The sequence below is a fragment of the Microcebus murinus genome, chromosome 4 (genome assembly GCF_040939455.1).
Source record: "Microcebus murinus isolate Inina chromosome 4, M.murinus_Inina_mat1.0, whole genome shotgun sequence".
NCBI lineage: Eukaryota > Metazoa > Chordata > Mammalia > Primates > Cheirogaleidae > Microcebus > Microcebus murinus.
The window spans coordinates 8,704,543-8,728,232 of NC_134107.1; the positions used below are offsets into that span (position 1 = coordinate 8,704,543).

Sequence of the window (23,690 nt, forward strand, 5' to 3'; positions counted from 1 at the left end):
TGCTGGTGTTTTTTCTCACCTTTCTTCTGGGGAGTCATCTGCTTCTTGGAGTCTTGGATTTCTGGTTTCGATGTATTATTATCATGTTTTGGTGAAGCACACCTGGCATAGTTTCTGGTTGCTTCCTGAGAAAATGTGAATAAAACTTTCAGAAAAAGTATTTTTTAGAATTGCTGTTGAGGAAGCTGGTGTCATTCTGAGTTCTAGCCCTGCCTATGTGTTGTTTTTCTGACAGCATCCCTTCCCCCCCAAAGTTTAGATACTTACTTTCTCCCTGCTCTCTTGGAATTTCACCAGTGTCTGAGGGGATCTGTCTTACCCCTCATTGTGATGGCCTGTGCAAGCCCTAAGGAGAACCACATTTGTTAAGCTTTGGGAAAATTTCCTTTTTCTATTCCTCTACCCACTTCCCATTTTGTTGTTGGTTGGCCAGGAGGGAGGGTTATAGATTATAGTATGTTCTTCTCAAACTTTTTTAATTTAAATATTGGACTTCCAAAATTGTTTCTCCTTTTTTTTTTTTTATCTTTTCATAAATTTGTTAGCGTTCTTGGCTCTTTGTCCTTTTTTGTTGTGTTACTAAAGTTTCTGGAGGGTAGAGAATTGCGTGGGGTTCAACCCACTGAGCATCTAGAAGGTTGCATAATCATTTCTATTTTCTCATTGAGACTCCATGGCCCAATTGTAGCCATGAATCATACTTTTATATCCAATGGACTTTGAGAAGAGATTCATAAAACAGCATGGTGATCATTTTGTACAACCTTCCTCTCCAGAGGGGAAACTCCTTCTGTCCTCTTAGAAAATCATCCAGGCTTTGCCAGGGGTCTTGGACTTCAACCAAAGGGTCTCACATGCAATCATAGCCCTAATATTTAACAAGTTCCTGCTTCTACTGCTCACAAATAATCTGTACTTTTCCCTTACTGATTCTCATTTTTTCCTTGGGTGCTATACAAGGTAGGTCTTATACATGGTAGTATAAAATAACTTCAAGATATTCAAAGCTAGTTACTTTATCCTTCAAGTGGCAAGTCTTTCTGCCACCCCAGTCATCTCTTTGGATGCCCTGTGGTTGGCAATCTCTTCATTTTCCCTTGGAACAGGGTATGGCATTGCCTGGCATAGTGTGGTATTGTCCAGTGTGATGTGATCTGCTCAGGGCAAGATCTAGTGGGATTAGTATCTCTCTTGGTCCTAGACATGATGCATCTATTACTGTGTTCTGAGATGATTTTGCTTATTATTCACATCATAAAATAATTTATGTTGAACTTATAATCAACTAAAATCTGTGGACTTTTTAATTTATTTTCTCCACGTTAGCAGTTTTCTTATGCCTGTTTTTCCCCCATCTTGTTTTTCAGTATTTATCTGAAAAGGACTTTGTATTCATTCGTGTTAAATAAATTTTTCTTGGATCATCATGTCCAACAGTGTAAATGCTGACTCTCATCTAGCTTTCCCTCCTGGCTTTGTGTTCTGTGTGCATTTGGACAAGCCTGTGACATCCCATGAATCAATACCGACAGTGCCACTGGCCAGAAGAGCTGAGCTCCTCCAGAGCTACCACCAGTGTTCTTTAGGCTGGGCTGCCCAACTGCTTTGTCTGCAATGGGATTCTCCACCCTGTGCACAGAGAGGCATGGGTCCTGGTTCCTATTCCTTGTCTTGAGAACCATGGGATTATAGGCTGACCTGCTGCTGTTGCTTTCTGCAAGCTGTGTGCACGCAAGGGCCAGCCTGGAGTTGGGTTGTGCTCTTGATTACTGCTGCTCTGACCAGGAAGAGCAGACATTTTGGAGCTAGTGAGATCTAGGTTTTGGCCCGAATTCTGGCTAGCATATTTACCAGCTCTGGCATTTGGTAGGTCATCTGACCTATCAGAATCTTAAATCTGCAAAATCAAGGGTTGTGAAATATCTAAATGTATCTAAAAGGAAGCCCAGAGTCTAGCAGTATGGTTAATAATTAGGAGCTGCTATTAACCATGTTTCCACCTTTAATAGAAAGTTGCAATGTCAAGACAGTTAATATTACTGTGGAATGGCTAGAGGAGATTGAAGATTGTTTTTCATAAGGAGCTGTAAAGGCCATTTTACACTGAAATTTTATTCCTGAGCTGTCTCAGCAGTCCAGAATCTACTTTAACTTTTCTTGCATATTAGGTTGCATACTGTAAAACATTTACAAAAGAAAGCACTTCCTGAAGGTTAACAATTTATTACTGTTATTCTAAGGACTGTTGAGATAGCCCTGAATACTTAATGATTATACAATCTGATCAAAGTTTGGTAGGCAAGGAAGATTGAAGATAATAGCTAAATCTTAAAAGGGGGAGGCTCTTTAAGGATTTTTGTGACCAAGTTGTCAATTCTATTTTCTTTTATAGATTTAGTTATATAACTACAAAATACACTTCATAGTTAGCTCATTTCTTAATCTGGAGACTACAACTTTTTGACCATTTTCCAAAAGCATATCGATATGCTCTAGAATTTCTGCTTGATTAGGAAAGGCTTTCTTTGGGCATCTTGTCTGTAAAAGATGAATAATAAAATGACCAGTCACTTGCTTCAAGTTGGGTTACTCTTAAACTGCGTATAACTCGGTTTCACTTAATGAAAACTTCATTGAGTTGGATTTTCCAAGTCGTCTTTTTACACATGTTAATATCCCTTTCTGGCATTCCTTATTTGTTCAGGACCACCTTTCCTCCCCATAGTTTCAGAGACTTGGAAACTTTCTTGTGTTGTTGCAAATAATAGCCATGCTTATCATAACCATGTTTCTTCTTGTTCTCCAGTTACATATCACTTCTTTTCTGATATTTGACTCATATTTGTTGACTTTTGGGGTCCTGCCTGATTTCACAGATTTGGAGAATCTTGGGTACTTCAGATGGAAAACCTTTCTAGGGCCCATGAGAATTTACTGATTTGCCTGTGACTTTTATCATACTCTTTTACCTGTGTTCACATAGCCTCCCTTTCAGCATGTGCATGTGCTTACACATGTGGATGTGCGCGCATGCACTTAGATCCAGCTGCGTGTCCTTGCTTTTGTTTCTTTGATCTCTTAACAAGGCTCCTGGCAAAAACCTGACTACCATTGTGCCATCCTCATTACTTGCCTTTCCTCTAAGTCTCACTTTAAAAAAATAAAACAGGCTGGGCGAGGTGGCTCACGCCTGTAATCCTAGCACTCCGGGAGGCCAAGGTGGGCAGATTGCTCGAGGTCAGGAGTTTGAAACCAGCCTGAGCAAGAGCAAGACCCCGTCTCTACTATAAATAGAAAGAAATTAATTGGCCAACTAATATATAGAGAAAAAATTAGCCGGGTATAGTGGCGCATGCCTGTAGTCCCAGCTACTCGGGAGGCTGAGGCAGGAGGATTGCTTGAGCCCAGGAGTTTGAGGTTGCTGTGAGCTAGCCTGATGCCACGGCACTCACTCTAGCCTGGGCAACAGAGTGAGACCCTGTCTCAAAAAAAATAAATAAATAAAAATAAAACAAAAAACTTGTTAAACATAAAAGTGAAGTTCATGATAAGATTGTACCTCTTGCCTTGCTCTCAGCATCTTTACAGTGTATTTGGAGTTAGCCCAGGGTCTGTGTAAGCATTTGCTTTCTGAGCATTATTTCCCAGGCAGCTCAGAATTCCAAAGGCAAGCTATAAATTTGTATCATTTTATACCAACCTACTGCTCAGGAATGAAGAAAAAGTGAAAATTAGACTTTGAGGAAGCAGAATTTTGGTTGACATTGGAGAAGGAATGGCAATTTAGTATGAAATCTCTTAGGGGATACCTTGGTTTTCAAAGTAGAGGCCATTGCAGGCTTCACCATCTTCTCTCAATCAGTCACTCTTTCGTTAGGCTCATCCCTCTCCAGCCCATCTTTCACATTGTCGACAGTTACATACTTGCACTGAAGATCTGTTCATGCAGACTTCTATGTTTGTCTTAGCATGATGGACAGTGCCTGCGATGCCCCACCACAGTAGTCTTAACCGTCATCCACTCCTTTCCCTGTCCCACATTTAAGTCTAATTCAAACACTTGGCAATATCCAGAACAGGTTTGTCTTCTTTCTTCTCTTTACTTTTGTAGGAGTACAAACTCTGCAGCACGTGTTCCACAGCTTTAGTGTCAACACGTCTGTCATGCTTCCCTGTCTACTTCTTTTCAGTATTAATTGTTTTTATGTTATTAATCTCTACCATAGATACTTAATGTACATTTCTCTCAATTAAAACTCACTGGTACTATTCTTTCTTCTGTAATAATCATGTACTGTGCGTTCATGTATAGCCCTTGGAGATCTGGCCTTATGTTGCCGGCTTAATCCTACTACCTTCCCAAAGGCTCTCTCTCTTTGTCATCACTGCCTTCTCCCTGGCATGAATTTCCTGAAGCTACTGGGTCTTCCTGTCCTCTGTACTTTCATGCAGGTGTCTCCTGGACTGAAATACATTTTGCTTCTCCAACAGATACTAAATCCTACCTATCTTTTGAGGCCTAGCTTGGGCTTCATGTATAATGAAGTCTTTTCTGGTCAGGCTGTCCTCCCTTGAGATCCCTTTCTATGGAAAAAGTTGGAATTTTTATGTCTACCTTTCTCTGTTTGTATTTTCTGTGTTCTCAATTTTATTGTGTTTTTTAAGGCACTAAAGACCTTCTGTTGTTACTCCTGTATTCCTTAGTGCAATGTGTAGTAATGTTTTTTTTTTTTTTTTGAGACAGAGTCTCGCTTTTGTTGCCCAGGCTAGAGTGAGTGCCGTGGCATCAGCCTAGCTCACAGCAACCTCAAACTCCTGGGCTCGAGCGATCCTTCTGTCTCAGCCTCCCGAGTAGCTGGGACTACAGGCATGCGCCACCATGCCCGGCTAATTTTTTTTTATATATATATCAGTTGGCCAATTAGTTTCTTTCTATTTATAGTAGAGACGGGGTCTCGCTCTTGCTCAGGCTGGTTTTGAACTCCTGACCTTGAGCAATCCGCCCGCCTCGGCCTCCCAGAGAGCTAGGATTACAGGCGTGAGCCACAGTGCCCGGCCTGTAGTAATGTTTTAAAGTACCACCTGTTGATTAATATAGCACATATTAAATGGACCTGATGAATTTATTTACTACTCTCAAGGAAAAGCTGAAATATCAAAGAAGTTGCAAATAAAAACTAGAAAAGATTCTGGAACATCTGAGTAGTAGAAAGTTGACTACTTTTGACATCTTTGGAAGAAGCAGTTGCAGAGCAGATACAGTGAAACTGGCTCCAAGTTTGTATTGCCCTCTTCTCTAAAGACATATATCGTCTCTAATAGGCACTCTGATATTTGATTTAATTAGGTGGAGTGTGCCTTTATGAAATTGAGGCCTTAAGAATGGAGAAGTAGCTACTGAATGAACTTTCTAGTGCTTAGTGAGAACTACATTCAGAGGTCTGTGGTTTTTACTGCTTCATGTTCCTTGTTTCTGCTGCTGCTTGTGAAAATTACATTTCCCTAGGCATTGAGCTTTGCTGATGGAAAGAGTTTATCATTAACTCACAACACTGAGAGGTAACCTCTCATCAGAGTGACTCTGCATTCTCCTATTTATAGATACTTCCTCCCTGTCCCCTTCTTAGTGGCATGCAGCTTTCATCATGACTGTAAGTAACCACCAAACCCTTCTTGAGCCCAACAGTTCCACATTTGGAACTTGTCAGGCATTGCTCAGCTGAGGTCCTTGTGTGCCCCTGAGTATGTACATCTGAGCCTAGGAAGAAGTCCTGAGACTCCGTGTGTCCGGACACTGCATGAGTAGATAAACCAGCTTGGTTTGTTCAGTACATCCTGTTCCCAACCTGCTTGTAAGCTCAGCCAGAGGTTTGGTGTAAATGTGTCTGCTGCTTGAGGAAAAAACAAGTCGTTTTGAGTCTTAAGGGAGGGTGCAAGGACTCGGTTTTCTCCAGGATGATTGGGGATGTGCTTCTGGGTTTCTTTTCACATTATTCAAATACCATTGTTCCCCAACATTTTTGAGTGGCATAGGCATTTTTCTTCTTAAAATATTTTTGAAATAGCTTATAAAATGAAGCAAATTCTCAGAGACATGCATCTGTTTTTCAGTTTGACTAGTTATATCTAACCTATGATGACCCATCTGTGGTCCTCCTGATTCACGATCTAGCCCTGTCCATTTTTCAAGATGAAGAATTTGAAAACTTCCTTATTATTACTATAAATATTTCTAGATATTAGAGACTAAAAAACTGTTTTAGTTTTCTTGTGATCCACTTTTCTGAGTTGAAGACTGCCCAAGTTGTATTTTAAGAGTATACATGATTTCTCCTGCATATTCATATTTTAAAAGACAGGAAAAACATAGCCCATAACCTCTTTCCACCCACTCCACATTGGCCCTTGTGTGAAAAATGTTAATGATTGACTGTGGCTGTGGAAGGAGGTTGAGGAGCTATTTTAGTGCCAAGAGAGAGACTTTGAATGATAGTTGTAGTAATGTTATAATTAGACCTGGGCTGTTTAGTACGGCAGCCACAGGCCACTGGTGACTTCTGAGCACTTAAAATGTGGCTAGTCCAAACTGAGAGGTACTCATGAAATACTCAATGGATTTTAAAGACTTACTTAATACCAAAAGATATAATAATATATCCTTATGGAATATATTGAGTTAAATGCACTGTTAAATTCCATTCCACCAGTTTCTTGTCTCTTTTACTTTTTTAATGTGGCTATTAGAAAATTCAAACTTATGTGTGGCTCACATGGTATTTCTATTAGGTCTACCTGGATGGTACATGGAGCTAGTGTAGTTCTGATCGTTTTAATAGCAGGTAGAGAAGGAGCTTCCCACAGGGGTGGGGAACTTGCGTCCCCAGGGTCCTTTTGATTGAATCCAAATATTATGGAAAATAAAGTTTTCTTTTAATAAAGTTTAGATTTGGTTGAGGATCTGCACTTGGGGATCTGGAGGGCCATATATGGCCTTGAGACCTCAGGTTCCTCATCCCTGCGTGCTGAAGGGAGACTTGAAGTGTATAGGAATTTGAACTTGAGTAGTGTGTGCTTGCATGCATTTGTGTAAGAGCATGTAAAAATTGTATTTTAAAGATTCCCTCATAGCATGTTTTAAAGAAATAATATCTTAAAGTCTCCTATGTTTTATCTTGGGCAGAAGCTGCTTCTCTTATTTTTGTACTGTTTGTGTTCCATATGTTTAGGTAACTGCAACTATTTAAACTAGAAATAGTTTATGCATGTTTATTGCAAGTCTGGCATATGATATCAAATATTTATTTCAGATTTGCCATTTTAAGGATTCCAATGGAGCCAGCTTTAAAATGGTGTAGAAAACTGGTTTCATGGATGTGTGACCCGCACAGTCTCACAGGGCTCAGAAACACTTGCTTCAGTGCTCTGCTCTTGCTCTCTTGAAATTCATAATTATAAATCTTTGAATCTTTGAATGTTTTTTCCTGGGCCCAGCCAATCCTGGGTACAGGTATTCCACAATTGATAGTGTGTAGACTAGGGGCTTTGCAGAGTACAGTTTATCCTACTTGGATAGGAAGTTGCTGAATTTAAGCAAAACCCATTAATACCAACTTGTCCAGAGGGAGTTTCTGAAATAACACATTCACATGTTTGCACTAGTATGCTTTTCCTGTTTTTCATGGTTATATAATTATTTTGAATATACTTATTGCAATTTGTGAAGACAGTAAGACGATCCTCTCTTGTTCTTTATGAATTACAAATGGTCAGCTGTGGTTTAAAATCAGGACATCAGCAGCATTCAGGAACTTGTTAAAGAAGCAGAATCTCAGGTCTGGACCCTGCTTTACTGAATTGGAATCTGAGACTGTGTTTTTAACAAGACTCCTAGGTGATTCCTGTGCTCGTGAAAGTTTGGGAAGCACTGCTTTAAAGCTCACCAGTTACATTGTTGGGCATGTTTATTGCACAGTAGCTTCTATTTGCTGAGTGCTCTGTGTGTTCTACCTGCTGTACTGGGTCTTTCTTGCTGACTGCCCACAACCAGACTATTTGGCAAGGATGCCGAGGCTGGCTTAGAGAGATGAAGTAGTTTTCCCGAGGCCTCGGAGCTAGACAGTAGTGGAGCTGGCATTGGAATCAATGTCTGTTAAGATGCTTATATCCCTAAAACGTTTTCGGGGGCATTGTTTATTTGATGAGAAAAAGTGGTTGTAGGTGGTTTACATAAATCATAATTGGACCCCTACTGAATATACTAAGATTCTACTAGCAGTTCCTTGGTAAATTCTATGGATGGAGTAGTGTTCTTGTCATACCTCTTGCAAACGATATAGCTATCATACCAGTTCCTATTTCAGAGACAGGGTAATACATTTTCTTTCAGAGACTGTCACTGCTTGACTGCTTTGAAATAATGTTACCATGCCCCACATTTCACTCCAAGGAAGGTTTTGGTACTATGAAGGTATTTTAATAATTTCAGAAGGTGTTTAATTAAAGTGGTTGTTCTTTGATGAATAGACTTACTCAACAAAGGGGTCCTTTGGTCCTATTTTGAACGTATAAGATGGCAGTTTTCACTGGTCTTCAGTTGTAACTGAAGTAGAGAAAGTAGAGAACAGAGGTTGTCCTCTGGCATCAAGTAACAGGTGACTCTGCAGTGACCTCCCTTAATCGTTAGCCCTTTTTGAGAAAACACCATTTTGAAACAAAACATTCAACATTTAAAACAACTCTAGGATTTTGAAGAAAGATGGAAGGTAGTTTGGTTTTACCAAGTTCTTTGTCTCATTGATTGGTTTACTGGAAGAAATTGTATTTCCTCTTACTCTAAGTCCTATTTAAGTAGTTACACGCCACATATATGACAGTGGTTCAAAAGACTATGGAGCTAAAAATTTCCTATCACCTTATGACTGACATGCATGATTAGTGTTTGGAGGATTTTTAAAGGTGATTTTGCTACTTTAGCTAAACTACATCTTGATGGTAGCACAGTGCATTACCTTTTCTATGTTTAGATACACAAATGCTTACCATTGTGTTATAGTTGCCTACAGTGTTCAGCGGTAACATGCTGTGCAGGTCTGTAGCCCAGGAGCAATAGGCCATCCCCTATAGCCTAATTGTGTAATAGGCTATCCCTTCTAGGTTTGTGTGAGTAAACTCTATGATGTTTGCACAGTGGTGAAATCGCTTAATGACACATTTCTCAGAATGTATTCCCCCTGTTAAGTGATGCATGACTGTGTAATTGAGGTTGTAAATTTTAAAGTATATTTATGTTTACTAAAAACAAGTTGTTGAAGTTCTGACTCTTGAGGTTCTCTGAGTGTTAATTGTTTTTCCTAGTAGTTAATATTTTTAACCCTTTGCACTTGTATATTGAGTGTGACTCGACACGGTTAGCAAAAATTATAGAGATTAAAATTACTCTTTGAATGCATCAATAATTTGAAATATTAAAAAAATCCAAATAAATAAGTTTGTATGAAAAGAAACTCCAGTTTTTTATTCTACTGCCACGCTTTGTAAAATCTGGAGTATTTAAAAAATTAAATCCTGAGTAGAATAAAGGAATCGAGAAAAAAGCAAACGAGTGCAAAGGGTTAAAAGACCTCTCTTTTACCTCAGGGTCCTGGTTAGTTGAACTTTGTAACTGTTATTTTATACCTAGCTTCTTTCTACTTCAGAGAGCACAAATAGAAGGGAGGGCCAAGTCAGGGGTGACTGATTTACCAGTGCCATTTGTTTGCAGTCAGCTTGCTCTTTGGCTAAAAGATAAAATATTTAATTTTTGCCTGAAGAGTCTAATGTGCTTGTATTTTGGTTTTCAGTTTGTAGTATACCTAATACAAAGAAAATTCACCATGGAAATGTGTATTTCAAAAAGTATTCTTATTTGAAAAATATTATTCTAACTCAGAATAGTGGAGTGTACATGGAATTAGTCATTTTACAACAGATAGTTACTAAAGACTTCCTTTTCTCTTGTTTCAAATAAGTATAGTAAAATACAAAGTCATGGGCTGGGGGATTAGAGGACCTGGTTCGTCAGGTAGGCCACACTGCCGAAAGCTACAGGCCATGTGCACACCAGGGTTTGTTTGTTGTGACAGCTTGAGCAGGCACTCAGATCAGCAGGCAACTTTCTTCCTTGTGGTGATCTGGGGATCAACGCACCTTACATGTTTTGGTTCTACCATCCCTTAGGGCCTTTTGGTTATCAGCATCCAGCCAGATGTAGGGGACAGAGCATGGAGTTTTTATGGTTCATGGCATATTGGAAAAAACTGTCATGTGGCTATACCTGCCTAGTGAGTGCCTTAGGAAGGGGGGAATGGGAATAGCCAGCTGTCTGCACTGTGCCAGGGCAGGGTGCAAGGGCCGAGACAGCAGAAACCAAAGTGAGTGTTAGTGGAACCTTTATTTCCTCTGAAGCAAGAGACACCACACTTTTCTGGAAAGGACCAGATAGTAAATATTTTAGTCTTTGCAGGACACAGATGGTCTCTGTCGCATCTTCCCCTCGCCCCCAAAAACAACCCTTTAAAAATGTCAAAATCATCCTCAGCTGGTAAGCTGTGGGCTGGATTGGGTCTGTTTGCTCCTGTTCGTTCTTTATCATGACTAATTATCAGTCTTTTTAATAAATCCAGTATTTAATGAGCTTCTTTTTTAAAGTTAAGATTTTGGAAATTGGTTCTTACTTGAAGTAGAAAAATTATATCTTGATTCATACTTCAGAAGTTTGACTTTATCTAGTTTGTAGGCATATATAGTGTCTCACTCGATTGATGAATGTATATCCTGTTTATAATAAGCTAAGGGTAAAGTGCTTGATGTCAGATTTGCTTTTTTGTGATTTATTTCTTAGTGTTTTTCATTATACTTTGCCTTTATATATGAAATTGCAAAAAATAGAGACTTGCTACTTTAAAGAAGATTGGATTTTTTTAAAAAAGCCTTCAGACTAAATTTTTAACTATTCAACTTTTCTGACCGTAAGTGGAGAAAATATTAGATTATCAGAAATTTGACTTATATATACTAAGTACATACTTATAGATCTGATAGTGTTGGAGGGGTGTCATGGGAAGGTGTTTGAATATGCATGGTGGCCTTCTCAGTCCATTACTTTGCTGAAGTATTTAAAATAAGTAAATGAACTATTGTTGATCTGTGAATATAGAAAGGTCAAAATTTCTGTGATCGACTTTAAAGACAAGGTAGACTGATATGAATGGTTAGTTTTTGGGTGGTTCCTTAAGGTGATTTGACTATTTCAGCTAAACCAGAGCCATTAGCTTGTTTATATCCTTAAAGGAAAAGTGCAAGTTAATATGTGCTTGGAGGCTAAACAGGCCTGTGACGTGTGTGCTCCTGTTACAGGGGCACTATGCTCAGTGTTGCTATTTTAGTCATCATAAGCTTCAATACTAAGTTTGAGGAAGAGTGGTTCAAATACATTTCTTAAAAGAGAATTAGTGATTTAAAAAAACTTGCAGATAAATGATCCATGTTCCTCCAAGGTTAGCATTGTGCATGGCACTAACATTGTTACTTTGTGCCCTGGGCCCTCCAATAAGGGATGACTTCTCTCCTTTGTAGTAATGGAAAGCAACTTTTTTCCCTTTCCTTTATTGGAGTTATCTTTTGAATCCTTTTTTCGTTTTCTCTGCTTGTCAATTTTCTTAGTATAAAGTGGCATAATACGGTTATTTTGTTTGCCATTAACCACAAATCTGTAAAACAAAACAAACAAAACCCCAAAAAACCTTTCTGTCTAAGGTTTATCTCTCTTGACATTTTCCTGAAAGTTCTTTCCCTGTCACTTGAATGTCATCTTTGCCGTTATTTCCTTAATTATTATATTAATATTAGAAGTTGGTTTCTCTTGTTTCCTTCACTAGCAAATGCATTTTGTCCCCCAGGTAACCTCTACAGGACGCCCCTCCTCACTTCTCATCTTAAGCAGAGAGGTCACATGCTAGCCTAAGGGGGTGGTGGTTGCTGTCAGTGCTGGGAGTTGTGCTTCTTTAGCATAGTCTGTGATGTCATCTATAGTAATCATCAGTCTAATCATTACGAGGAAAGTGACAGCTGAGCCTCATACTGGGGCCCTTGCTTTGTGACTTTGTGTCATTCCACAAAGCTTTGTGTTGAACGTCAGTCCTCCACATCACTTCTCATGTAAGGCGTGAGTCTTGGCAAGGTGAATCATCACCGTGGCTGTTCATTCCTAGGTCCTGCTGTTACTAATTGATGTGAGAATATTGCCATGTTTCCTTTAAAGCATTCAGAGATTTTAAAAAATAGATACAATTTTTATAATACCTTTCTTATTTCTTAATTTTGTTATCTAAAATGTATTCCATAAGGGGCTTTTTAAAGCTTCCTTAAAACTGCCTATGTTTTAAATACTGTGATCATACATTAATAGTCAAGTTCAGTGGTCCACAACCTATCACAACCTGAATTTGCCTTTAGAGATCCCTGAGTAAATTGCCATGGTGCACAATTTGTTTTTCCTCTTTTATTCCTGCAGTAATCAGTGAGACTAACAGTGTAAATAAATTTTGCCCTCTGTGATCTCATTTTAAAAAAATTATATTGAGGCAAATCAAATCAGGGTGTTTTCTTGCCTGATCTCCTAATATGGGTGGGTTTAACAAAATACATGCTTCTAAAAATGTACACCATTCATAAGTTACAATCATTTGCAGCCGCCTTCCTTTTACCTAGGCTCTTCTAAATAACATGTATGTTAATGTGCTTTTTTGATGATAGTAACAGGACATTTTACTAGGTGGAGAGTGAAGCCTTTAGATTATATAGTGAACCCTCTGTTTTGTGTTACCATTTGTAACAAATAAGTACCTCTTTAGCTCTAACTGGAGGAAACAAACTTTGTGTTTGAATTATTAAGGAACATGAGCATGAAGTTGAGGACAATATATATGGCATTGTGGAGTGCTTGTTTTAAGTTAGATTGTGCAGTTTTTCCTAGTAAACTGAGGAGAATCGGTTTCTAATTCCTCAAGAATTCCAGTTTCTTAAGAATGGCACAGATTTTATCAATTTATTACTTCAGACTTTTGACTGTGAAAGTGCTATCAGTGGCTGAAAGTGCTGCTTAGTAGTGATTATTTAATTCTTTAGTATTCTGAAGAGTTCTAGATACTTAAGCCTAATTACTTGTCATTTTTTGCTGAAGATATTTGTTCTATGTAAGAATGTATTCTTCACCCTTAAGAAAAGAGTAACTTTCCCCTCTTCTAGCATTAAATTTTTAACTAGATATGGATGAATTACTTTTGCAGGTTAAAATCATCCTAAGTTTTAGCTTTGAGCTTTTTCAGGTCAAATTTTTTTTAATCAATACAAATATTTTCTTTTCTGAGAAGGAAAAAATTTTGCCAGTGTTACTCATTAAAAAGTATTTATAGGTTCAATATGAAACTTATTTAACTTATGTAAGCCATGTTGGCAATTTATACTGTAAAAACAACTGAAATTTGAATTATGAAAAATTAATATGTGAAGTTGAAATTTTATGAATACTCTCTGCATTTTGTTTAGACCAGCATGTTTTGGAAATTTGATCTTCACTCATCATCCCACATAGACACACTTCTAGAAAGAGAAGATGTAACACTGAAGGAGTTAATGGATGAGGAAGATGTTTTACAGGAATGTAAAGCTCAGAACCGCAAACTTATAGAATTTCTGTTAAAAGCAGAATGTCTCGAAGATTTAGTCTCATTCATTATAGAAGAACCACCTCAAGACATGGATGAAAAGATCAGATACAAGTAAGAAAATTCAATCTTCTCTTTAGGGTGGGACTAAAGTGAAGTGGGGGTAGAATGTTACAGTTCTGATTGTCCAAGAATTCTCTAGTGCTGCTGTCCCCATTTACGGAAGGTTGAGGTGGTCAGTGGAGCACATAATCCATTCTAGAACTAAATCCAGTGAACCCCGGGCATTTTAAAGTGAGTGTTCTGAATTCCATTCAAAAGGTTTTGTGGAAGGGCAATGTGGTTTATAAACAGGGATGACAAAAGTTTCTTGAAGCAATAAGATGATTCAAGTAAGTATTCTCTTTGCTTCACAAATAGGAAGATGGAGATAATGTACCACCCAATATCACATAGCAGATATAAATCAGAGTTTGGGTTGTGAAGAGCATTGGTAATATAATAAAGTCTGAAATTTTATTAACTGAAAATGAGGGTATTGGTGAATGTTAGCATAGCTAAATGTAGGCAGGTAACACCATGGAAAGCTACAGTGGATTTATCTACCGATCACCGGTTTCATCTTTGCATAAACAGAATGACAACATAGAGAGGACCCTTTATTACCATCCCTGTAACACTTTTTGTATAACTCCTGGAAACTCTTTGTGAGTATTCCATAGGTGTGTAAAGCATTGGGGCTTCAGTTAATTATTATTCATATCCAACTCTATTGAAATATTCCCCTCTCCCCAACAGAGCAACTTCAGGAACAAAAATTAATTGATGATACAATTAAACAACTTAATGGAAGAATTATGGCTTTTAGTATTGTCTCCTTTGCTCTTTCTCTGCCAGTCGGACCCTCTTTTCAAACATCTCATTTCTTCTTGGAGAGAAACATGCTATCAGGGAAATAATACTTGTTAATGCTTTTAAGCTGCTGGTAGCTTGGATCTTTAAGAATGCCATATTCTCTGCCAGACATTAAGATTGACACTTAGCAGTCAATGAAAGCCTTCACTCAGAGATTAGTGCCTTAAAAAAGGAGAAGGAAAGCAATTTGGTAGCAGAAATACTAGTGTGCTCCCAGCCCCCAAAGATAGACATTTTACTACTTTGGGATTTCCTCCACAGTGAACTAACACTGTGAACTGGGTGAGTGCTGCTTAACTTGGGGCTGATCCTTGTTGGGGCGGGGGTGGGTGGGTGGAGTGGGTCAGAGAGCTGTCCTCCCATCCTTCCAAGCTCTGAGAACTTGGGCAGGTGGTTTACCCTTCATGGGTCTGTTTCTTCTTATACTGAATGAAGCTAAGATACATACATATATCTTTATTTTTATATAAAATGTAAAAAGTATATTTTTTAAAGAAACAAGGTCTTACTCTGTTACCCAGGCTGGAGTGCAATGGACATGAACATGGCTCTCTGCAGCCTTGAACTTACGGCCTTAAGCAGTCCTCCTGCCTTGGCCTTCCAAGTACCTGGGCCTATAGGCGCAAGCCAGAGCTAATAATTTTTTAACTGAGGAAGAGTAAGCATGCCTTATATGAAATGCATACTTCACCAAAAAGAAGTGGTGGTTCCTCTTCCCCATTATAACATAGCTCGGCAGTTGTATTATATTGCTTTGCCAGCATTTTGCCTTGGAGGTTGCAAGAGCAGATCTGCCTCCCCTGGGTACATAGCTTTCTGCATGGCACCATTTTGAAGGAGCACAACTTGAGTTGGATGGAACAATACTCTGCCGTGTATCCAACCTAAGCAGACCCGCTAGATGCATGTAATGTATCCTGGATAACATAAACATCTAGATTAGCACAGACGGGTTTCAGATGGGATCTGAAAGTGTTTCAGATGACTATAGTCATTTAAGGAAATTTAGGATTTTATGGTTTGGGGATGATGGAATGATTGCTGTATTGGGGTAAACCAGACTACAAAGCACACTCACAGTTTGTCACATAAGTCCTCTGGAGAAAAACAAAGCAAGACAAGACAGGACTCCCGTAACTGATAGAGTAGGAGGAGGAAGCTCCGGGAAGGCTCCATTAGGAAGGTGTCATTTGGTCAGAGCTGTTCAGGAGATGAGGGTGATTGCCACGTGGGCATGTGGCAAAAGAACGTCTAAGCAGAGGGAATAACAAGTGCAGAAGCCCTAAAAGTGTACATGTGCTTGGCGTGCCCCAAGAACAACTGGGCAGCCAGGGACGGGTCAGCATTGTGAATGGGGCAGAATTAGAGGAGGAAGGGTGTCAGGAGCTCTGGGAACAGATCACACAGGGCCTAGTAGGCTCAGTTAGGACATTGGCTTTGCTTGAGATGGGAAGCCATGGAAGATTTTGAGCTGTGTGCGTGGTGGCCTGACTTTCTTCTCCAGTATTGCTCTGCCTGCCCTGTGTGTGGGGACCATAGGAGGATAGGAGTGGAAGTGGGGAGGTCAGTTAGGAAGCTACAGTGCTCAGCAGAGAAAGACAAGATCATAGTGGACCTGACTGGTGAGAAGTGGTCAGATTCCAGAGGTACTAGATGAAATTAGTCCTGAAGGGGTTTTCTCACAGGAGTGGAATGGGAGAGAAAAAGTCAAGAAGACAATAAGGGTTTTGGCTTGAGCAGTTTAGAGGATGGGGTGGCTTTATGGCACTGATGGTAGATTTCAGAGGCAAAGGTTAGGATTTGGTTTTGGGCTTATCATGTTTGAGATTCCTGTTAGACATCAAGTGGTGATGAGGAGTAGCAGCAGGTAGCTAGAGGACATAAAAAGCCATGAGGCTGAGCTCTGATGTAGGTGGTAGAAAGCTTCAGAGATCGGAGATGGAGAGCATTGGCTGGCCCACAGTTCCACAGAGGGACTGAGGAGCAGCTAGACGCAAGAGGAGAACCTGGAGGGACTGCTGCCCTGAAAGCCAAGGGAAGACAGGCTTTTGGAAGGAGAGGGGGACAGTGCTTTAAGGGCTGCTGCTCATAAGAAACCGCTGAATTTGCAGTATGGAGACCCTGGGCCCCATCAGTGCAAATTCTTTGGAGTGACTGAGGTGAAAGCCTACTGGGAATGCCTTTGAAGAGGGGGTTGGAGACCAACAGAGACAATTCTTTCATGCAATTCCCTGTAACAGGAGCAGAGAGAGGAAGTGGTAGCTACAGGCAGATGTGCAATTAGGAGAGGAGTGAGGTTTTGTTTTTGTCCTCAGTGGAAGAAATGGTGGTCTGCTGATATGCTGGTGAGAATGATGTGGTCCAGGGGAGGTGATGCCAGTGTGGGGGAGCAGGCCGTCCTGGGGTGTGCCATGCAGCAGTGGGCAGGAGGGAATGCCTTCGAGAGGACACTCAGAGGATGATCTCAAGAGAAAAGACGACTCCCATGGGATTGGGGAGGAAGGGCCTAGTGGCTGGTGGTGCAAGAGGGCTGAGTTCTCTTCTGGTTGTCTATGTGTTTTCAGTACAAAGGAAAGGAAGTCAGAACACAAGATGGGGAGGGAGGGGTCTTGCTGGGGGTTGGAATGGAGGATATCTTTGGATGCTTCAGAAGTTTGTTGACTGTTAAGGAGGGAGGGAAAGAAAGTAGTCCCATACTGTCTAGAACCAGAACTCTGAGCTTTTTGTATAACGCCTAGGCCCCATTCTTCATGCTTCTTGAGTTAAATCATACCTCCAAGTCACTTACAGAAAGTGAAAAATTTCAAAGTTGCCTGTGCCCTGCCCTGGACTTTCTGCATCAGAATTTGGAGAATACACTCACGCATTTGATTCACAGCCAAAGTTGAGTCTGCTGCCTTTTACTAATTCTTTATTTGTCAGCAGTTTTCAAATTGGGGCAGTTGAGGGATTATATCCTGCCAACCCCCACAATAGCTATAGAAATAAAATACAGCTGTCATTTATTAAACACTTACTTCACGCTAGACCCTCTTCCCAGCCTTTTGTATTATTCTCCAACACAAGCTAAGGACTCTTGTTCTGATATTACCAACTTGGAAACTGAGGCCCAGAGAGGTTAAGTAACTTGCCCAAGTTTATATAGCTTGTAAGTGGTGGAGGCAGGATTTGAACCTAGGTAGTGTGACTCAAGTAGCTGCACCTGTAACCACTGCATTATCCTGCCCCTGGGATAATGGTTACTGTATAGGGGCTTATATGACATCTTTGTGTGTTGCATAAAATGAGGGAGACTTTGAGCTGTACACCTAAGTCTGCTGTTTGACCCATTTGCCCACATACCTGCCAGGTCTATTTTCTTTCTTTTCCATCATCTTCCTATAAAGGTTCATTCTGGGACATTCTCATACTGTTGAGTCTTCTGACCTCACACTAGACCCTCTCAAGGGCTAAGGCTTTCTGGTATGTTGCCATGTCTCTTTGAGCCAGGGGTATTGAAACAGCCAGTTTGCTTGCCTTGGATGCCTCCAGGTGTGTCTTAGACATTCTAGCCCACAGTCTTCACCTTTTGTCATGCAGCTGCTTTTGGCTGTTGTCACCTCCCTGTCCTGATCAGTATTTGAACTTGCCACTCCTGATGACTAGTTGGAGCTCTGAGTCCTGGCTGCCCAACAGGGAGGAATGTAAGAGCAGAGAAGTAAACTGTGGGCCATATAAGAGTGTCATCTGGGTGGGCTTGGTGTCTCCATTGTTACCATTGAAAACAGACAAGAAAGAGATTGTGGTAAAAGGAGTGGAGAAAATGGATCTTCTGCCTGTTTTTCAGAGAGTGAGTAGTCTGGTTGTCAGAGGCAAGCATGCTTTAGGGAGTGCAGGTATTTCTAAAGCTATGGATACATCCAGAGCAAATGTCATGTTGCTTTCTGTGGGCCTGTGTATCCTACAGGAGGGAGACCATGGTGAAGACTGATCGTGACTTCATATCTGTACTAATCTCCAAAAGATACTGGACAGCTGATGTGGAAAGCACATTTTTTTTGTATATGGCTTCCCATCTGGGTAACCCAGGCTGATGTCCTGTTCTCCCCTTCAATATATTAGGATATTTATTCTTCGAACTCCTGACCTCGAGCAATCCGCCCGCCTCGGCCTCCCAGATTGCTAGGATTACAGGCGTGAGCCACCGCGCCTGGCCTTAGGATATTTATTCTTTTTTTTTTTTTTTTTTGAAGGAGTTAACCACATTTATTGACTAATGACTGGATAAACAGACAAGTTAATAAATCTGGGCCAAGCTGCCCCAGAAAGTTCTCCTGCCTGGGTCGGCCAAGAGTGTCAGAGGTAGTCTTTCCCAGTCTGTACCAGGAAGGAGCCAGTTCTGGGCCAGGGTGCTCAGGAGGATATTTATTCTTAAGATGTGATGTAGACTGAACAATTGATAACCCCCACAAACAACTTTATAGTACCGTTTACAACCCATCTGAAAAAAAGGCCAGTCCAGGAACCTACAGTGTGCCTTAAGTAATTACAAGGTGCTATGTGCATTTCCTAGAAACCAGTGTCCCCTGCAGTTGTCTTGTAAGCTGCTTTCCATGTCAGAGTAGGCTGCTGCTGTTTGTGGCCTGTGGCTTGTTCCTCCAGTGACTTTCCTCACTGAGGAGGCCACACTCACAGTGTGGCCTCATTGGCTCCCAACACCTAGGTATGCTGTAGCTTCTTCTAACAAAATATATTCTTGTTAAAGCTTGGTTTAAAAACAATTGTTCAGACAAAGTAGAAAATTCATTTTAATATAGAGATTGGATAGAATGGATTGAAATGATTTTCTAGTTCCCAGTAGATAATTTTGTTGTTTCCACAAAATTTTTAGGAAGCCTTTCTGATTTGTGTTTTACTTTATTTAATTAAACTATTAATGCAGATGATGATGTAAGTATCCTGTTCTTCTAGGTATCCAAATATATCTTGTGAGTTGCTCACTTCTGATGTCTCCCAGATGAATGATAGACTGGGAGAAGATGAATCCTTGCTAATGAAATTATATAGCTTCCTCCTAAACGATTCCCCTTTGAACCCACTACTTGCCAGTTTCTTCAGCAAGGTGCTAAGTATTCTTATCAGCAGAAAACCAGAACAGGTAAATATTGTTTTCCGAAAGGTAAGTATTAGGTCCGATCATCCCCCTGAGATGATCCCCCAGTAGTATTGTTACTTTAGTGTTTGCCTTAAGTTCAGGTTCTACAAGAGAATATATTTTAAACTGTAAACATCTAAGTGCTGACTGACTTACACTGATACAATAATGAATATTTCTAACATGGCATATTCTTTTCTAGGTTCCCCAAATCTCAAATTGTTGGCATATCTTTTTGTTGGCATATTTATTGATTTCCTCTTTTGACAAGTGGTTAGAAGCATGAGAATATTGGGCATTCATTTGTGCAGATAGGACTGTGGCACGTAACTAAGCATTGAACATGTGACAGAGTCTTAGTGACTCTGCTTTGTTTTGTTCCCCCCCCATGATAATTACAAATGAAGCTTAAACCAAAAGCCTTTCCCACAAATGTAATTGATGATTGGTTTATACAAATGGTGATTCTGTTTTGATTCTATTCAAAACTTAAATGTCTAGCTTGAGACATATGCGTGCATAGACCATTGTGTACATTCATAGCTTTGCTATTCTTATCTAGTAGTACTTAACAAAAATTTATACCTTACTGTTACAGTATCTTCCTCCTTTTTTTCCTTTCTTTTAATTCTTAATGCAGATGTACTTGAGAAATTCTCTACTGGATCAGTATCACCTGAGAATTTGTTAGAAATGCAAGTTCTTGAGTCCCACCCCAGACCTACTGAATCAGAAACTCTGGGGCTGGGGCCCAGTAATCTGTGTTTTTAGCAAGCTTTCCAAGTGATGCATGCTAAAATTTGAGAGCCATTGCTCTATGGGATATTGGTGTGGAAAAGGATCTACTTATGAGAAGATTATAGTCCTTTTATGGAATTGGGCACCCAAGGAACAACTAAAGCTTCAGATGCTCAGATACAAGCTTATAACAGACTTGCCAGAATTGCAGCAAGCAAGGGTGTGATGATGTGAGGTGAAAGAGGTCAAACCAGTCAGGACTGGCATCCTTCATGGTGGAAAACAGGCTCTGGGTGACCCATTCTTACTCTCAGCACTCATGAAAGGACTGGAGCTATTTTGGGCCCAGTATGTTCTGTTCTGTGCCAAAGCAAAGTGGATACATGTTTTATTTTAGAAAGAAATGTCATTCTTTCATGCTCTTAATTGAGTAGGATAATCTTCCTTAGTATATTGGAAATAAGATTCTTTTCTCTTAGGTAATATTCCCCAAATTGTGATTATTCTAATGCAGATTGTCTATTTTTTCTGCTTTCTGCTTAGAAATAAAAGTGCTGCTAGCTATTTTAGGAGAGTGCAAGCCATCGCATCACCCTTCTCAGGGATGGTTGTAGCCAATATCTAGATACTACGCTTCATTGCGCCTTTTCTCCTCACTTCTGTGCTATTGGAAGCCAAATTTGTGAGCCATGATTTTCTGTGTACATATGATAGAGTGAGAATACACTTAAAACTTTCTGGGGCACTGAGTACTTGTATTGGACCTCAGAGTCAGACGTATTATCTATGTAGAGGTGATGGCACGTGCCAGTTAAACACTGGCACAAGAGTCCCATTGGCCTGGTGCTTGTTACAGTAATATTTCTCCATTCAGGACTGAGTGACAGCGAGAGGATTCAACAGCCCTTGCTCTTTTAGCTACAGGTAAAGGTCAAACCTGGCCTCTCTCTGCTTTGAGAATTGTGCATGTAAATAAAGGTTTTCTGTTATATATTATTAGGATATGTGCAAACCACAAGTGATAAAAATTCAGACGAGTCCAGCTGTAGGGCATCTTCTGTGATTAGCACCTCAGCAATGTCATCCATGGAATAGGTCCTTGCTGTCCTTGCTGCACTGTTCATGGCACAAGCTGGGGTTTGTGCCTTTGGGCTGCAGGTCCAGTGTTTCTGCCACTGAATTGTAGAATGTTTTGGTCACAAGTGACTTCCTCCTCTCTCCTTTACTATCCTTTAAAAATCTGTTACAGAGACTCAATTGTGTTTGGATTATGTGTCTTTTCTTGAGGGCTTATATTGTAATGTTTAACCTCATTGTCTAGAGAAGCAATGTGTGATGGTTAATCTTATATTTATACCTAATTGTAAGAAGCATATTTGAGTTGTTATCTCTGCCTGTCAGACTTAATTCATGTGGAATCATTGAAGTATTATGGCTTTTGTGCTGTACAAAGCCACATTTAAACTCTAGGGCAGCCACTTTTTAGCTCTGGAAGATACTTAGCCTATCTGAGCCTTGGTTTCCTCATCTATATCCTTGAAATATTCAATCCCCACCTCCTGGGGTTTTGGAGAAACTTCAGTGAGATCTTCCTACAGCAGCTGCCACACTGGTCTATCCTGGGACTCATGGAGGCTCTTGGACTAGATGACACATACACACAGAAAGCAGAAGGTACACAGGCCGCACAGGACAGAGTAGTCCCCTCTTCTTCCAGTACAGAAGAGACCCAGTGACAGAGTCTGATTTCTGTTACTATTTTCATATTCCCTCAGTGTAGCTATCAGCCTCCTCTTCTACCAGCCATCCTCTGGTGTTAATCTATATCAGGTGAATTGCTGAAATCGAATTCAAAGGTGGTGTTTGTATAGCCAGGTGAGTTAGTTACTTTGACTGAAGTAGAATTCTTTGTTTTGAATGTTATTTTCACTCTTACTTGCTAGAGTATAATTAGGATTTTTGAATATTGTGCATTTTAGTGCAAAATCTAATGGACTTGCTTTGTGTCCATAAACTGTAGAATGGTATATTCTCTTGCTCTTTATAGGCGTTTTAAAATTTTGATCCCCATTCTTAGAGAATTAATGAAAGTAAATAGAAATAAGAGATTCTATTGTGTTGCATTTGTATTAGGGGACAGGTGCTAATTGGGGAGTTTTTTACCTAAGGGGTTTTTGCATATTGTAACCATGAGCCAGGCTCTCCAATTTGACATGTCATTGCTTATTCAGCCTTTGCCATTACTGACCCTCAAGTAGTGGTGGGATTTTGGAGGGGAGAGGTGGGTCAAGATTTAAAACATAAAGTTTGTAATTCCCAAGTTTTACATGTCTTTTCAGTTTTTGATTTGTTCTCCTCTAGATTGTGGATTTCTTAAAGAAGAAACGTGATTTTGTAGACCTTATTATAAAGCATATAGGAACTTCAGCTATCATGGATTTGTTGCTCAGGCTCCTGACATGTATTGAGCCTCCACAGCCCAGGCAAGATGTGCTGAATGTGAGTAGAATTCTGACCTGTTGCTGACTGGGGTCGGGGTGCTGGCCTGCAAGCCCGCCAGGCTGCTCTGTGCTGGGAAGGGTTCCACAGGGTTAGGGTTGGTAGCAGAGGATTGTCTGGGGGGCAGGGAGGCGGGCGGAGAAGAAAGATTGTTTCAAGATAGGAAGAGATTCAGGTTTTACAGGAGTAGGATTTCAGATGGGCACATCTCTAGGTGTGTGGGATGTTTCATTGTGAGAGGTTTTCCCCTCTTTGCTGATTGGTTTTTTGTGGCGAGGTTTTTTTATGGCGAGGCACAATGTGTTGAGGATTTGTCTTAAAGCTGGGTTTGGTAATAAGAGCAGAAACAAGAGGGCTAGGGCCTTTAAGTCTCACCTGAGTATGCTATGACACTTCTTTTCTGAGAGGATGGCCATACTCTGCAGGGCTGTCTTTGAAAGACAGGATGGAGAGGTATCTATATTCCAGGGATTCAGGCTTCAGAAGTAACTCTTATGTGGGCATCTAGGAACATGGGATAAGGAGGAGAATGGAGTTTACTTTGAAAATGAGGTATTTTAAATAAATGGTGATTTTTAGGATGTGTCCCTCTTGAATAGATAGTTGTCTCAGATGGAGTTTGGGTGGGAGGAGAGGAGGGTGTAAGTAACCTGAAAATAAGGTTTCTCCTTGGCTCTCGTCTGTGCTTTGTCTTCTTGTCT

The 23,690-nt window shown here is 40.2% G+C and overlaps 1 protein-coding gene across 22 annotated transcripts in view; it reads left to right on the top strand.

The window, feature by feature from the left end:
* The window catches only part of PPP6R3 (protein phosphatase 6 regulatory subunit 3), a 147,789-nt gene that overhangs the window by 55,786 nt on the left and 68,313 nt on the right, over nt 1–23,690 (top strand). For 21 of the 22 annotated variants that reach the window (XM_012757457.3, XM_012757460.3, XM_012757468.3 and 18 more), the window contains 3 exons: nt 13,585–13,817; nt 19,569–19,755; nt 22,852–22,989. In XM_012757457.3, the coding sequence (XP_012612911.1) occupies nt 13,591–13,817; nt 19,569–19,755; nt 22,852–22,989 (552 nt within the window). In that variant the 5' untranslated portion in view covers nt 13,585–13,590. Of the gene's footprint in view, nt 1–13,584; nt 13,818–19,568; nt 22,366–22,851; nt 22,990–23,690 lie in introns of those variants that run through there. The other variant, XM_076001709.1, reaches the window with a different exon arrangement.